The 17,699-nt window shown below is 41.3% G+C and overlaps 1 protein-coding gene across 3 annotated transcripts in view; it reads right to left on the minus strand.

The window, feature by feature from the left end:
- The window catches only part of Astn2 (astrotactin 2), an 886,217-nt gene that overhangs the window by 318,716 nt on the left and 549,802 nt on the right, over positions 1-17,699 (minus strand). For all 3 annotated transcript variants that reach the window (XM_070012528.1, XM_070012521.1, XM_070012512.1), the window contains one exon: positions 4,664-4,852. In XM_070012528.1, coding sequence (XP_069868629.1) covers positions 4,664-4,852 — 189 coding nt within the window. The remainder of the gene's footprint in view (positions 1-4,663; positions 4,853-17,699) is intronic.

A 17,699-nucleotide genomic window follows, 5' to 3' on the forward strand; every position in this document is an offset into this window, starting at 1 on the left:
TGTTTCTCTCTCCTTGTTTCTCCACGTTTCTCTAATGTCTCTTGGCACTCTGTCCTGTCTCTGTCTATCTATATGTTTCTCCGTGTGCATAACGTTTGCTACTCACACATGGTACACGACCCCTAATCATCGCTAATGGTGCATCCTTTAGAAATAAGTGGATCCAACATGCATCCACTTGAAGAAGTTGCCTCTCATTGGCGCTTTTGTCTAAAAATCTTCTCCTTAGTTGGGAATTTGGCATCTTCCCCATAGCACCTGGCTTCTACCTCTTTACTGGAAGCAAGATGGAACACATGGCTGTCTTTACCACATACTAATATGAGATAAGAAGAAGTTGCATGCATTTGTTAGTGCAGAACTGGAAACAAGAAGATCTATGATCTGGCAGTCAGACGCTCTTAACTTTTGGCCCCAGAGAAGTTCTAAATCATTATGAGCACTAGGAGAGATAGATCTTGCCTAAACCTCAGTTTCTCCAATCTCCTCCAAATAATAAAAGGCTAGGCATGAATTAGTTAATCTTTAAGCACTTTGTTTAGTTGAAGATTTTAAATTTTGAAGCAGAAACTCAGGCTGCTCTTTCAGAGAGTTTCATGGGAAGACATGGAAACACAGAACTTTCTAGCTACATGTGGTCATCTGGAGAGGGCACAAGAGGACAGCAAAGCAGGATATCACTGTCACATGAACATTAATTAGTTGATAAGAGATTTAGATATCCAAGGCCAGGAAGTTGTCATAAAATGTGGCATATGGCAGGATGGCTGGTGGCAGTGCCTGCTGGCTACTCTCGAGGGCTGGACCAGAGAGTACTTGGAAGAGGAAAGGAAGGAAGGAAGGAAGGAAGGAGGAGGAGGAGGAGGAGGGGGTGGTGAGAAATGACAACTGCTTTTGATGATGAAAAATCTCACAGGCCTTCTGGAATGTGGAGGACAAAGTTGCTTTAGATTTTCCAGTCCTGTCTGGGGCTCAGGAGGAGAGACTTGGAAAAACCCATCCACTCAGATTCATCCAAAGTAGCTTGTCTTCTCACAGTGAAAACTGACTTATCTTGTGACCCCCCCCCCACCCCCAAAAGGGGACACAGTCTGGAGATAGAAATAGTTGCAAAGAAAAGTTTAACCAAAGACAAATATGAGAAAGGTTGAATAGAATACATTACTCTGCTATAGTAGTGGTTTGGGTAACACCGCAAATGTTGATGTGGTTATTAGCAGTTTGCTTTGCTTCTTTTATGTCCCCTGTGCCCATCTATGAGCAGATAGGGCAGACACAGGACCTGGCTATTGAAAAACAACCCAAAGTTGGGGGCTTGAGAACAATGAGCAGAAAGCTTTGGGCAGAATGTTGACTTCTGATGAGGATAAAATTCCAAGTGATCCTGGACACTCCCAGATCAAGGTTTGAGTTACACAATCTTCCAATCAGCCAGTTGGAAGTGCGAAGTTAGGGGGCTGCCTAGCCCAGCAGTGCATTGCTTTGTGATCACTTTCCTACCCCAAAGGCAACATGAGAGCCCAGGCATCCATGCAGTCCCTTCAGTATTTAGCATCTCAGTACCTATGTGGGTCCTCCCTTGGAAAGAAGCTAATCTTTACAAAGTAGAGTGGAAAGTAATACTTTTGATCATTTCTCTCATGCCAGCTAATGACTGCTGCGAGAAATCAATCTACATCAAACATGCAAAGTGCCTGTTACAAAAGCTGGCACCTGATTTTAAAATACATAATACCTCCTGTTAACAAGGAGGTGGTGAAATGATGCTTGATGTGGTTGGGGCTGAGATTTGAAGGCTGGTGTGTCTGGAGGTCTGCTTTACTCTCTTCCCTTCTGTCTATATGCCTTGGCCTTTGATGACTCCTTCACGGACAGAAGCTCTTTCCCAAGAGGCACCATTCTTAGCAATTACTTCATACTCCAGGTCCTCATGCTTTGTCCTCCGAGAAGTCCTTTAGGCTTCCTTCTAATTCCTTTCAAAAGCCTTCACATGATAAATCTTTGGGAAAAATGGGTATTCCTTAGAATATTGCCTTGCAAATTAAATTTTGCTATTATTTTTCAATTGTGCGTGTCATCTTTCGTGCTTGTAAATTCCTTCCTCAAAGCGAAGTGATCATTTATTTGTTTTTTTTCCTCTGAATTACAAGCAGCATTATTCTATCCATCATGATGCTTGAGACATGTTCATAGAGCATTAAAATGATAGGAAACAAGCCCTGCAGAATCACATCCTTGAGTAATAGTTTAGCTACTGAACATTTCTCCCAGAGATTTTCCACCATAGTTGTGTTCAGCCTCAGTGTGAGCATTTGAGTAGTAGGAAGAACCTTATGCTGAATGTTAGAGAATCGTCTTTGCTAGTAAACTATTATATGGTAAGCAGGCTACTTTATCACCCTGGAATTCTCTCTGAAACTTTCCATTTGTTTGCATCTGCTCACTGGACCTTAGCACTTTCTTCCCAGTTCCCTTTTCCTGCCAATATTAATTCGGGACCATTAGCTGAAACCACCAATATGCTATGTGGCATCCACAAGTAGATACCTACTTGACATCCTCAGTCCACTCTCTTCCGTGTATGCTACTTCCTACACAGCTTCCATGAGTTTGCAAATTGCAAAGCAATCGTTGCCTAAGCTCTTCTTACATGATCTAAGAGTTCTCCCAGGGTTGTTAGAATGAAGACTTGTCCTGCAAGAGCCCCTCCTGTGTTTAACCTTTTCTGTGGCTCACTCTTAGTTAATCTACCAGGTATTGGCTAAGTAACACTTCATCCGAACAACCAATAGAGTATCACTACTGCTATATAATCCAACAGAAGCATTCTTGTGCCTTTGCTCAAACTATATTGAACTCCATTGTTAATTGCTTTCCGGAGAGCCTCTATCACTACTTTATTAGACTAATGGATAAAATTTCCCCTCTCAGCTATGCCTTAGTGCCAGGGCATCTGGGGTCATTTGTATCTCATTTTCAATTGTATCCTCAAAAATGAGTCTGGTTCCTGGGGCACAGGACATGGTCAGAGGACATGTAGTCACAAGGATAAATTCATATTTTTGAATTCATATTTTACTCCTTTCTCTAACATGGCAGATAGGGGTTGGGGAATTGAATTAAAAGATAACAGCAAGGCACTAGAGTTAGACTTACATGTGAATCAGGACCCTGCCTGTCACAGCCCGGTGAAGTCGAGAACGTCAATCTCTCTGCTACTGACTGCTCACCTGAGAAGTGGAGACTGGTTTTTCTCAAATGGATAGAGCTAAGACAGCTCTATCCATTTCTAAAGAGAGGTCTTTAGGAAGTTACTTTAAAGTTCTGTTTCTCATCTGTGGAAAGGGGATGATAATAATTCCTATTTCTCTATATTGTTGTGAGGATTACACAAGCAAGTGTTCATAATGCAGTAAATACCCTAGGCACTACTGAATTGATGTCAGAAGCCTTTGCTAACACTTTGCAGTGTTTGCAGTAATAATTTGCTTGTCATAGGGAAAAATTTAAGAGCCAGTAACCACACTGTCTATCTGATTACAATGAACACCACTCTTAATGATGGGGTGGGGATAATGATAATGATAATGATGACTATGGTAGTGATTTGTTATTACTTCTAGCTTTTCTTTTTCTAACACATGACCTTCAATGATAAGAGTAACTGTAAATTACCTAATCCTTTTTTATTAAAAAAAACTGCTAGAAATGATAGCTTTTTGTTTTTAGAGAATTCATTTGTTAGACATGGAACAAGCCTTCTCTCAATCCAAAGAATCCTCAGATTTTGAAGCATGAATAAATCCCATCTAAGCTCTCTCTTCTCTAGGAAGAATGGTTTCTAGTTTCTTAAGTTGTCTGGGGAAGCATTTATCATTGATCTATAGGTCTAAATTTTGGGTAATCCAACCAAACTAAGCTGTCCTCTCTCTCTCTCTCTCTCTCTCTCTCTCTCTCTCTCTCTCTCTCTCTCTCTCTCTCTCTCTCTCTCTCTCATTTGATTAACATTCCTTCTCATCTTGTAGTTTCCCATGTACTAATGTATCATGAACAGAGGAAAAGGTCTCTGACATATTTTTGGAAAAGCAACATCTGAGCAGCTCTACTGAGATCTGACGTGTGTGTGTGTGTGTGTGTGTGTGTGTGTGTGTGTGTGTGTGTGTGTGTGTGTGTGTGTGTGAGCGAGCACGTGCGTGCGCATGTGCACATGAAGACAGAGAGGAAGGGGGTGGTTTGTGAGTGTTTGTAAGTGTTCAAAAATGTTAATACCGTGTATTTCTGAGTGACATGATTTTCATTTTCTACTTCATTAAGTGTCTCTATTTTTGAACTGCCCACATAGCATCGATAGGATATCTATTTTTAATAGACTAAAAGATTAATTAATTAAACAAATTCCATTAACTGTACTTACAGGAGGACCTAAGATTGAATTTCAAATATGTGAATAGAGTTAGAAAAATGGGAGGGTGGGACAGAGATGTTGGAGGTCAGAGAAAAGATGTCTTCTAGGATGAATGCTGACGACTTCTGGCCCTTTGTGGGTGTGCCTCACTGAGCCTAGCCAGGGATGGTGAGGTACTGACCCCACTCTGTCCATGGCTTCCCTCCTCCCACCCAATCTGGATTCTGACTGGGAATGTGCAAATGTCTGCCCCATTACCTGAAGGTCATCTGGAACACTTGTCCTTGGTTCACATGCTGGGTCCGGTTGTTGTAACCATGTAGCATCTCTCCAAAGAGTGTGTCGTTGAATTTGGAGTCGGGTTTGAGACACTTGGGCCCTTCACAAACATCTGAGAGCATTAGGCAGGATTTCCCATCTGGAGCCAGCTTGTACTCCTCCACACAGCTGCATGAGGAAACACAACTGGGAGTTAGCTCTACACCTCGGATGCCCCCACTGGAGGTGACCTAAAACCACGGTCTCCTTTGCTTAAAAACAGGTCAGAGTTTAGAAACAGAGGCAGCTATTCTGGTCGGAATGTATCTAGGGCACAGGTGTCTGGAGAAAAGCACATTAATCGTGCAAATTGGTAAATCCAGGGAAAGTCATTTGTGACATTTTGAGGCAGTCAGGGAGGAGACTGGTGTGTGCATCCACGCACAAAGCAAATTTAAAAACGGATTTCCATGAACACACAGACTTAGAAAAGCATGACAGGCCAATTCATGGGGAATTATCAACTAGTTTCTCAAATAAGAATCTATTCCCAGTGTATCTGTCAACTGAGGTTGCACACTGTAGCAAATACAAGTTTGCTATTGCCCTTGTAACTCGGAGGTGACCTTTTCAGGACCATGGACAGTGCACACAGCATCTGCCAAGACTTCTGTTTAATCATCAATGTTAGCAGCCTCTGTTGGGGCTTTCATGAGGTTCCTGAGAGCCAGCCAGACCCTTGTTATCCCTTAGAAGCAGGAATAGAATAAGCTCTGAATTTGGAATATAGAAAGAAGGGAGGGAATGAAGGTGCAAAGGATGGAAGGGAGGACTGAAGGAAGGGATAGGGACAAAGGAAGGAAAGGAGCAAGGAATGGAGGGAGGGAAGCAACGAAGGAGGAAGGAAGGGAATAAGACATGGAGAGATGGAAGAAGGAAGGACATAAGAAAGGAAGAAAAGAAAAAGCATAAGGAAGAAAGGAAAGAAGGGAGGGAGAGAGGAGAGAAGGGAAGGGAGAAAGGAGGAAGGAAGGTAAGAAGAGTGAGAAAGTGGGAGGAAGGAAAAGAGGAAGGGAGGAAAGTGTAAGACCCTAGGGAAGGGGTGGGGTGAGAAAAGAGAAGCAGAGGTCCCTGCAGATGAATGATCAATTCAGAAACAGAGCTCTACCGATGTCATTTTACCTTCTTGTGACCCATATGGACCTGAGCAAGTCCCTTCACATATTTGTTCCCCAATTTTCTCATCTGTGAAACAGGGCAGACCTTCCCATCTTACCATAATTCATCAAGATACCATGACATCCCATCATGTATTGACTACAAATAAAGGACTAAACATGTGCATAACAAAAACAATCATAGTTCTTAGTGGCAATGTGGATGTTTCTATTCATTGGGCAAGTTCTCCCCACTAGATAACTTTATATTTATTTCTATATTTATTTTCTAACCATGAAAAAATGTAACATCATGATCCCTTCTGTGTGCTTATGCAGAATGAGAATCCAAACACTCAGCCTATCACTGTGAGGGGGAAAGTTGGCATTCAAATTCAAGTCTATTAATAGCCCAGTATTTTTTTTCCTCTTGTCTCCTCTAACTTCAGTGGCTTCTATTTTACAGGACATGACCCAGGTTGGATTGTTAAAGTTGAGAGAGCAGTGGAGCAGACACTCTCGCATTTGCATTTCTTCACAGGGTAGCATGAGATCCATCAGGATTGATGGTAAAGAGACTAAGGAACCCGGGGGACAAGGCAAAGGCTCTGTGAGGTGATTTGGAAAGAAAATACATCCAGGTTGCTGGAACAAACAGCTGATGGATACTACACACAAAGACAGACGAGAAGCAGAAAATAGACAAGCTGAACCGAAGATCTGACCCAAGATCACTCTAGTAAAAAGGCAGTAACTTCTCATGCATGAAGCCAAGTTGTCACTCTTTCCCAGCTGCCCCCTGTGACTAGTGGAATGTGTTGATGCTCTGATTTTCCTACTAATGTTCACAAGTTCCTCCTCAAAGAACAGAGAAAAATTGCCCAGAAAGAGGACCGGTGAGTTCTTGGTAAAAATCTATTTCCCCTTTATTTTTCTATATGTACTCTTTTTTTTTTTTTTTTTGCCAGTCCTGGGGCTTGAACTCAGGGCCTGGAAACTGTCCCTGAGCTTCTTTTGCTCAAGGCTAGTGTTCTACCACTTGAGCCACAGTGCTACTTCTGGCCTTTTCTGTTTATGTGGTACTGAGGAATTGAACCCAGGGCTTCATGCACACTAAGCAAGCACTCTATCACTAAGCCACATTCCCAGCCCCTACTCCCCCCTTTATTTACATCGGTTAAATATAAGTAACTTCACCTTAGTATAGTTGTTATGCATGTAATTGGAATGCCTAGGAAAAGTGGGGTAAATGTTCCATAACATCTGATTTCATCCATGGATCCATATATATCTCATGGAGGTTCCCAGTACATAAGAAGAAATGGTTTAATTGATAGACTGTTAAAATTCTCTCTCTTTCTCTCCCTCCCTCTCCCTCCATATGCTCACATGCCTATGCACCTAGGAATAAACATATTATTGTTTTAAATTAGTAGGCATTATCGAAGTCTATAGAGTAAAATGTGGAAAGTCTTCATTTCCTACTCCATATGTCTTATCTTAGTGGTAATCACTATTATCTACAACCTATTCCTCTAAGGTAATCTTCCACACATTTAAATGTCCATTATATGCATATATTATATAAGATACGCTATATATGTAAGTCTATTTTAATATATAATAAATTCATTAGTATAAGTGAACTGTACATTGTTATAATATATACACTTGCTCATAACTCTTTCTTGGATATGTTTTTTAAGTTACTAGCAGATTTATCATTTAAAATGCTCCTTTGACATTATACAGTATAAATGTATAGTATTGCTTTTAGCTGGTTTTTATTGATGGGCACTTTGGCTGTTAGAGCCGTTTGTTATTACACACATCGTCATAATGAGGATCTTTGTACATATATCACTGTGCACTCTGTGAGTATGTACTTTGATAGATTCTTACAAGAGAAATTGCTGGGTCAATGTTTTATGAATTTAACATTTTTGATAAATCTACTAAATAGCCATCCATAGAGGCTCTACCAGTTTACCATCCCATCACTGACGAATGAGAAAGTGAGACAGTCTTGATTTTTCTACATCATTCATGATAATTATTGTCATGCTATGATAGGAAAAATAATTCATCCTTTTTGGACTTGCATTCTTTAGTTACTGGTGAAGTCCAACATAGTTTCATGTTATGGGTGTTTGTATTTCTCCTTTTAGCAATTGTTCTAATGTTTTGGCCATTTTCCTGCTATGATATGTCTATTTGTCTTTTTTCTCATTGGCTTGTGTATGCTCTGCATATTTTCTGCATAGTTATTCTTACCCTTCTATATATACTGACATTTTCTTCCAGTCTGGGCTTATATTGTAATTTTGCTTTTGATGTCTGATTACCTCTACATTCTTCTTCTTTATAGTTTCCAAATTTTGTGAAATGTTCAGGAAGCCAAGTGATGGTAAAAATATTTTTCTATATGTTGTTCTAGCACTGCTATAAATTTGTCATCTTCAGATATTTAATATCAGTGGATTTTTGTGTATTGTAGCAGTGGTGATTTTGAAAATTATTTTAAAAGCATAGACAATTTCCTGGAGGGTCTATCTGTTCACTAAATTACTTGAAATGGCTTTTTGTCCAATATTACATTCCAATGTACAGTATGTATACACCATTTGGATTTCCTATTTAATCATTTATGAATTATTGCAACAACTCCACATTAATTAGTATATAGTTTTACAGCCTGCTGGTTACTTTTCCTCATTTCCCCTTTCAGATGACTTTAAGAATCAGTTTGTCAAAGTCCATGTCAAACTCTAGTCGGTAGCACTGAACTGAGTTTGAGTGGCAAACACGTTGAAATTGAGGTAAGACTTTACATAAAAAAAAATTAACAACTCTGTATTGAGAGACAGTTCCCTGCTAGGAAAGGTAGATTGCAAGCCCTGGAATTCCCCACCTTCTGTCCTTGTCCTGAATGGACTGGACTACATGTGAACTACATGTTTAAGAGTCACTTGCAGCTGGGTGGAAGGACCATATGACTGCATGCGGACACAGAGTAACTGTGGCCATAAGCTTTTCAGAGTGTCTTGTGCCCCTCAAGGCCTGCTGAAGACCACCAGTTCCTGCTGAATACCAAAGGATGCACACCTCAATCATCATGGATCCCGTAGAAACACAGAATTAGCTTCTTTGTGTGTGAATGTTTCTAGCTTAAAAAGTTCAGGAACAGCATCCAAGCCCTGAATTCAAGGCCAAGGACTGGCACAAACAAAAATGATCCATAGGGGAAAAAAAGATGATTATTCCATAATCCTGGTACCTAAGCTGGGCAACCATGGGCTCCTCCTGCATTGGAAACACTCTGGTCAGGAGAACTCATTAATTTTTTTTTAATGAAGGGATGCAAAATCATCTAAGGAACATCAGCAATAGCATTCTCAAATTGCTAGTAACCAGCTGGAAATACAAGAGAAAGCTTACCTCTCATCCTAAGCTATTTGTAGTCTCCTAATTTAGAAATAGAGTAGTTTTTTTTTCTTTTTTTCTTTTGTTGGTCGTGGGGCTTGAACTCTGGGCTTGGGCTCTGTCCCTGTGCTCTTCAGCTCAAGGTGAGCTAGAAATAGAGTTTTGTACCTTTATTCACCAGCATTTTTTCAAAACAAGCACTGAGGTTTTAGATTTGTTTTTTTTTTTTTTTCCTTTTGGTCACAAAAGTCCTGCATATATTTTCTAAGGCTTACTCATGGGCATTTGTAAGAGGTTCTGTGTGAGGTTAAGTATATGTTTTAGATCCATGATAAGAAAGTCTAAATCCTAATTCTATTATATATCTATATCTATATATGTGTATATCTGTATCTATATCTATCTGTGTGTGTATCTATATCTGTGTGTGTGTGTGTGTATATATATATATATATATATATATATATATATATATATATATATATCTTAAACTCACATTGAAGATCTCGCTGCTGAGAATTGTTCTGTATATATGACCTGATTTGCTCAGTATAACCTGTAGTAGGTAAAACTAACAGTTCCCTCAATATCTACATCCTAGCCAAGTGCTGGTGGCTTACACCTGTAATCTTAGCTACTTAGGTGGCTGAGTTCTCAGACTGTGGGTCAAAGCCAGCCTGGGCAGGAAACTTTTTTTTTTTTGTCGGTCATGGGGCTTGAACTCTGGGCTTGGGCCCTGTCCCTGCGCTTTTCAGCTAAAGGCGAGCGCTCTACCACTTGAGCTACAGTGCCACTTCCGGTTTTCTAGTGGTTTATTGGAGATAGGAGTCTCACAGTCTTTCCTGCCTGGGCTGGCTTTGAACCTCAATCCTCAGATCTCAGCCTCCTGAGTAGCTAGGATTACAGGCATGAGCCACCAGTGCCCGGCTGTGAAACTCTTTTCTCCAATTACCACCAAAAAATCAGTCAAGTGGCACTGTGGCTCAAAGTGGTAGAGCTCTAGCCTTGAGCAAAAGAGCTCAGAGACAGCTCCTGGGCCCCAAGTTCAAGCCCCATGACTGTAATTATGGTTTAGATAAACGTTCCCCGCCAAAAAAGGACCAGGTGTTAAAGGCCTGGTCAAACTATTGGGAAGTAGTGGGACCTTTAAGGGGTGAATCCTACAGTAAGGAAGTTAGATCACTAGAGGTATGCCCTTGAAGTGGGATGTTGGGACCCTGACTCCTTCTTCTCTATTTGCCTCTTGGCCATCATGTGCTGGGCCGCCTCCCCTCATCATATTTTGTGATTATGTACCTTGCTATCACAGGCACAGAACAAGAGGATCAAGAGACCAATCACTGAAAAGCTGGAAATCATCATGAGACAAAACCAGCCTTCCTCCTCCAGTTGATTTATCTCAGTTATTTTCTTACAGCAAAGGGAAGCTGACTAACATATTTCTGAATGTAGTATCTGTCATGGCAAAACAGACTTTTGTTGAGGTGATTAGATGAAGGATCTTGAGATGGAAAGGGTATCATGGGATTATCTGGGAGGGCCCAATGCAATCACAAGTGTGCTTATCAGAAAGGTACAGGGGAATCAGGGCATGAAGTATTGTTTCTGGCCATTGGAAAAGACAAAGAAACAGGTCTTCTCTTATAGTCTCCTAGATAAGTGGAACAGTTCCTCCTCCTCCTCCCCCTCCCCCTCCTCCTCCTTCTCCTCCTCCTCCTCCTCCTCCTCCTCCCCCTCCCCCTCCTCCCCCTCCTCCTCCTCCCCTTCCTCCTCCTCCTCCTCCTCCTCCTCCTCCTCCTCCTTCTTCTTCTTTTTGTCTATCATGAGGCTTGAACTCTGGGCCTGGGTGCTGTCCCTGAGTTCTTCAGCTCAAGGCAAGCACTCTACCACTTGACCTGCAGCACCCCTTCTGGTTTTCTGGTGGTTAACTGAAGATAAGCATCTCAAGGACTTTCCTGCATGGACTGGCTTTGAACATCTACCCTCAGATCTCAGCCTCCTGAGTACCTAGGGTTATACTGGTGTCCGGCTAGATGAGTGGAATTCTGACCTTCAAGATCTAAGATAGGTCATGGGTGTTATTTTAAGCCGCCAAGCTTGGGAGGAGTTTGTTAAAGAAGAAAAAGGGAGTTCACAACTCTCAGATGGTGAGGGGAGAGTATTGTGATTGGCATTGTCAGAACAGAAAACAAAAGTTCAGAGAGGAAGGTGGCTAGTCAACTGTGCTTTGAATTGAATCCAAAAATTCATATGTCAAGGTTTATCTGAGCATGGGTGAATGCAAGTACGTATCCAAGACTTTAACCATATTGCAACTGTAGGTTCATGTTGATTTTCTTTTGCTTCAGGGTAGAAAAGGATTATATTCTGGCATGAAAGGAAGGAGGGAGAGAAAAATGACATGGGGTATGCTTAAGTATGACCCTTAAGGACATGGGAGAAATAAACAGGGACTTAGAAAGGCAAATAATCCTTTGAGTTTTGAATTACGAGTACTTCTGTCCCCCAAGGCACTTTGGGGCACAGGAAGATTTATGTGAAGGTTTGTTTAGTTGTTGGTTTCTTTTGTAAATTTTATTTTTGTATGATGCCATATCATTATCCAACTCCTTTAGAACATTCTGTCGTCTGGGAGAGTATTTTTTTTACAGAAATTCTAAAGAGCGTAGGCTCACAGGAAACCAGCCAAGATCTGCATGAGATTGTATTTATACATATGCCAAAAATGCAAAATATAAAATAAGCACAAAGACACAAACTGGGCATTTTAGCTAAAGGCAACAAATGTGTTACCCTTAACACAACCATCACATCTCAGGGGGAATACCCAGAGTAGATGAGACCTGAGAGACTACCCTGGAAAATGTCCCATGCGTCTAGCTAGAAGCATGTTTTATTTAGTCCTTATTGTACTGAGATGGATACTGTCATTCTGACGTTGCCTCTTAGGACATCTGGTCGACTGACTAAGGTCACATAAGCACTAAAGAAAAGGTAGCATCTTATAAAGGCTATTTTACTCCAAATCCCTGACATTTACTCTGCAGCACAATTTACTTTGTTTAATATGTATCTTTTGCAAAGCAGTAAACTGGGACCTACAGGGGAAAAAGAAGGACTATTGAAGTACAGAAGTTTTTACTTATTTATGTATTGTGTTGTTGTTATTCATTCATTCCTCAGTGGTTTATGGAGCCACTCACATAATTTATTGAAATACACACACTAGGAATTATTGTTTGAAGAAAAACATAGAATCAAATCCTTCAAAAAATAAGACTACAGAATAGTTAAGGGTAAGAAGAGGTCAAGAACTACCACAGGATGGACTTGGACCCATGCAGGGATAAACTACATTCTATCACATGGCCACAGTAGAGGAGGCTCATTTTCAGTGACAATGACCTTGTGAACAATCCCACCTTGAGGTCATCAGGGCCAGGGCCAAGACCAGCAACCAAGGACCTCCATTGCACTAAACACACTAGAAAATGACATAGGATTCTTCCCAGTGAAGACTCCCACAGGACCTTCTCAACACCAACAAAAACCAAAGATCTGTAAGGCTGTTCTCTGTCTGGTTTTGGTCTGTAGGTGTCACTCAAAGAAAAGTTGAGAGTTTACAGAAACACTATTTTGGAGGTAATATGCTGAAGGCTATTATTCAGAAAAGATGGAAGGAAAAAAAAAAAAGAAAGGAATCCGGATTCCGTGAGAAAATCTGGTCTAAATTATTTTGCATATTTGTCTACTTTAAGACTTCCAACAATAATAATTGTTTTTAAAAAACCTGTCAACTTATTAGTTAATATAAGTAAGAAAACAGGGAAAAGATCACTAATTAAACTCAGTCCAACCCTTGAGAATAAAATACTCTTAATATATGGAAGATAAGTCTCCACTGCAGGATTTCTCAGAGTGGTTACTAGTTTCCAGGTGTACAGAGAAATGCAGGAGACAATTATTCAGTACAGACACTCCCACATAGCCTAGATCAGCGACCTTCCTTTTTTTTATTCTTTAATCTTCGAGAATGTTCAAAACTACTGCTCCACAGAGCCCACTGGAAAACAGCCGAGCCAATGGATGGACTTCATGTATTTCCCTAAAATTGCTGTGTATATTTATTATATCTGTTTTGGCCAATGTTTAAACAGTAGGGAATACAAGGTTATAATGTTTGAAAAGAGTCTGGCACACACAGACTGGGACGTAGCTTAGTGGTAAAGCACTTGCTTAGTATGTTTGAGGCCTTGGGTTCAATCCTCAGCACTGCCAAGATAAAACAAACAAGGAAAACAAATACCAAAAGACATGCAACCCACATCCTTCAGTGTAGTCATAGAGGAGATAATTTAGGCCACACTCTAAAAGATGGAAAATTCCACAAAATAAGTGCCACAGTGCTTGCTTAACTCTAGTTACTATCAGTCAAAATCAAATCTCTTGGCTCCAAACTCCAGTTCAGTGATGTATAAAACCAGAGCTGACTTCAGCTTTTGCTGATGAAAACAAGTGCCTTCAGTTAACTGTGGATATTTATCAAAGTGTTTCTCTCCACTCCCTTCTAATATCGCATAAAAATAACAGAGAATTCCAGGTGCCAGTGGCTCACATCTGTATCCCTTGCTACTCAGGTGGCCAGCCTGGAAAGACCATTCAATAGACTTTTCTCTGAAATTAATCAGAAGAAAAAGGCCAGAAATGGAGGTATGGCTCAAGTGGTAGGATGTCAGGCTTGAGTGAAAAAGCTAAGTGGGAGTATGAAGACCAAGTTCAAGCCCACATACTGGAACAAGAAACAAGAAAAATCAGAAAGGGGTTGGGGATAGACATATTTTTAAGCCCATATTTTTTTAAAGACCATTTTCCTTGAAACTGGGACTGAGAAATACTTGGGACATTTCAAGTACTCTTCCCAATTTTACTTCCTCACTGGTTCTGAGATGCTTTGGGTGTGTGTGTGGGGGGGAATCACGTTTTCTTCTGTAAATGTCCTGAGAAATAGTGAAATTCCAAAAACGCTGGTGAAATGTCTCACTCTCTTTCATAGAAATAGGTGGGAAAAAATCTCTCCTAGCAAATAATGTCAGGGGAAAATGTACACCCTCCTGAAATCCTAACCAGAAACCACAACTTTCTCTCAAGTGAGGATGCTTCTATTATCCATGATATTTTGTTTTGTTTTCTATTTACTTTGGTTGCCAAGAAGCTCAAAGCTAAATTTATCTCACGTCAAGTGACTCTCATTTTACACTCCTGAAACCATTTGCTTCCTTTTCCCTTTTACTCCTTATACATGACTCTGATCGGTCCTATCTTTCTATTAACAGCTTTTTAAAAAATGCGTTGGATTTATACAGATAAAATTAAGTTCTCCTGGAAGTACCTACAGTAGACATTGTAAACACACCCACACAAATGAAACTGACAAAGTTGGTTGCTAGGTTACTTGCCAGGGTCTTCCCAGGAGGCACTGCTTCTTCACCTATTAAGAGTCACTGGAAATGTTTCAGTTTAGCAGCTGATGACCTTCTCAACCTATCTTGAATTGACCTTCTGCTTGCTATACTGGTGCATGAGCTTTGCCAACATCAATCGGAACCAAGTGAGGCTCAGCCACCTGCTCTCAATACCCTCTTTGACCCTGGGGACAGGGGAGGACAAGGCGATGCATGATTACAATCTTAACATTTCACAAAAGACTATGCACAGGGAAGGTACAAGAAGCTACGGAGGTGGGAGAGGAATGAATCCTTTAATTGGACCCTTATGATTTTGAAGAAATCCTCCAGTAGAGAAGTAGGAAACAAGAACAGTCAGTCACCTGTGTAGATGACTAAGACCCAGTTCCTGCCCATGAGCGATTCTACTGTGGCAGGCATGAAAGCAGGTGGGTTAACCAAGCAATGATGGAGCTACTGTAGAGAGGTACTGGAGGGTAGGCCAGGTGCACCCAGAGAAAGGATGCTTCACTCAGTTTGGCGGGGGGGGGGGGGGGGGGAGGGCGGGAGGGGCTTGGGGAGGAGCGGAGCATCTATGCAGCTAGCCAGAGGTCCAGACTGCAGGAAGTATCAAAAGATGGTAGGATCAATTTGAATTAGAAGGCAACATATCAGCACCTTCCAGCCATGTAAGAGGGCCCAATGGGTAGAAATGGAAAAACAAAACAAAAATAAGACAAGGAGAAAGTCCTTCCTCCCTTCTGACCCCATGGGACTCAGGAGAGGCTTGCTAACGGACTCACCTGCTGCACGGATAAGAGATGGGACCAACCAGGGGCAAATGGATGTGAGGAGGGGTAGAGGGAGAAGAAGAAGGGGAGACAGAAGTCACAATGTTGTCAAGATTTCAGAAGCTGAAAGGCAAGAGATCTCACCTAGGAATAAGGCAGGGAAAGGACATGAAAACCACACCCGTCTCCTAGTCATGCCCTAGTCATTGGTACCTTGGTGGGTACCAATCCTATTTCATCTCCTCCCTAGGACCTTCCATGGCCACTCTGCCTTAGGGTGGTTTGTGGTCAGTTTTGCCATTAAAACTTCTACCTAGAGGTAGAAAAACTTCAGGTCAGTTCTAATCACACTGAGTCACCTGCACAGTGGAACACACTGCTTTCTTACCACAACCTGTGGATAACAAATTCCTACCATAGGTTTCATGCATGTGGGCTGCCCCTCATACATAATACTTAAAGCTATGCAATGGCAACCTTATACCAATGCAGATCCCTTCTAAAACTCTGCCAAGCTATGATGCCTCATCTCCCTAAGTTCACCCCAGTACCAACTCCTTACCACCACTCCTCCGACATGCTCTGAACCCTAGAAAAATGGAAATGTCTTAATGTTTGCCGTTGAGCCACCTAACTCACTCTGCCATTTCCCTCCATGGTGTACTTTCTCTCTATTGAATTCCACTGGTGTGTGTGTGTGTGTGTGTGTGTGTGTGTGTGTGTGTGTGTGTGTGTGTGTGTGTGTGTGTGTGTGTGTGTGTGTGTGTGTGTGTGTGTGTGTTTGCTGGAGATTTCCAGAAAGTGGGATCTTCACCTCTGTGACCACTCACTGGTAACAGGTAGAGAGAAGTAGTTGGAAATGCAACTGGAAGGCTGGATGTAGAACAACTTCCTTAGCCACATGAGTTGATGAATTTCACTTAACAGTTGCTAACTGAGCACCTATGGTGCCAGGCACTGTTCTATGTGTTGGGAAATAGAGTAGTGAGCCAGACATAAAACTCAGTAACTGAATAATTGAATAAAATGACTGTATGCCTATTAGACAATTATTACTGGGGTTTATGGAGTGCTCTATTAAGTATGCCAGTTTCTATGCTTGCTTAATTGCATTTAATTCCCCAAATTGTGCAAGTTACTTCTGAATCTATATTAAAAGACAAAGGCTGAGAAAAAAACGAATCTTTTGTTGAAGATGACATAACTAGATGTGTCCAAAATCTTCCAGTGACATCGGTTCTCTCTTGTTTGGGACCAAAGGCACACAGCCTGAGTTTGAATCCTGATAACCTCTACTTACCAGCTGGGATACCTGAGCCATTGTGCTTGTTTTTCTTAACAGGAAAGTGGGATTCATGATAGTATCTCTCCTGTAGAGCTGTTATGAGAATTAAATGGGCTATGTGCATGAAGTCATGGGACAGTCATAGCATGTATGAAATACCAAATAAATTGTCAGCTGCTATTCATTGTGTGTGTGGTATGGTGTGTGTGTGTGTGTGTGTGTGTGTGTGTGTGTGTGTGTGTGTGTGTCCCAGTCCTGGGGCCTGAACTCAGGGCCTGAGCACTGTCCCTGAGCTTTGTCGCTCAAGGCTAGTGCTCTACAGCTTGAGATATAGCTCCTCTTCTAGCTCTTGTTGAGTAGTTTATTGGAGATAAGAGTCGCACAGACTTTCCTACCTCGGCTGACTTTGAACCAGGATCCTCAGATTATAGCTTCCTGAGTAACCACGACCTCCCAGCCTCAGCAGTTGCTCTTAAGCTGACGGAAACAGATGTATTCAACCTGTTTCTAATCAGGAAATACGTAATAAGTCCAAAGCTTTGTGTGGGTACGTCTCCTTGTGCAGAGGTTTGTTTTCTTTTCCTTGCCTAATTCAATAGCACCCACCTTTCTCTCAACTAACTCTCCACAAGCATCTGCTAATTGCTTTCATTGTTTGTAGTGCATCTAACAAGTGTGAGTAGGGCCTCATTTGCATCCTCAATAGACAATTTCCAAAGCTTGTTGGAAGTACAGTTGATTTGGGAGACCTGGTTTTATTTCTGTTTTTTTTCTGTTTTGTTTTGTTTTTGGTTCTGTGTACCAACATTGGATAGGCTTGAACAAACTCACACAACACACACTGGTCCAATCTTACTTAACACTTTCATATAACACATGACTAAGTCCTGTTTCCCAGAAACCAAAATGTCAAGAACATCACATCATTGACCAAGT

Source organism: Dipodomys merriami, unplaced genomic scaffold, assembly GCF_024711535.1.
Source record: "Dipodomys merriami isolate MVZ:Mamm:240054 unplaced genomic scaffold, mDipMer1.0.p SCAF_11, whole genome shotgun sequence".
In the NCBI taxonomy this organism is placed as follows: Eukaryota; Metazoa; Chordata; class Mammalia; order Rodentia; family Heteromyidae; genus Dipodomys; species Dipodomys merriami.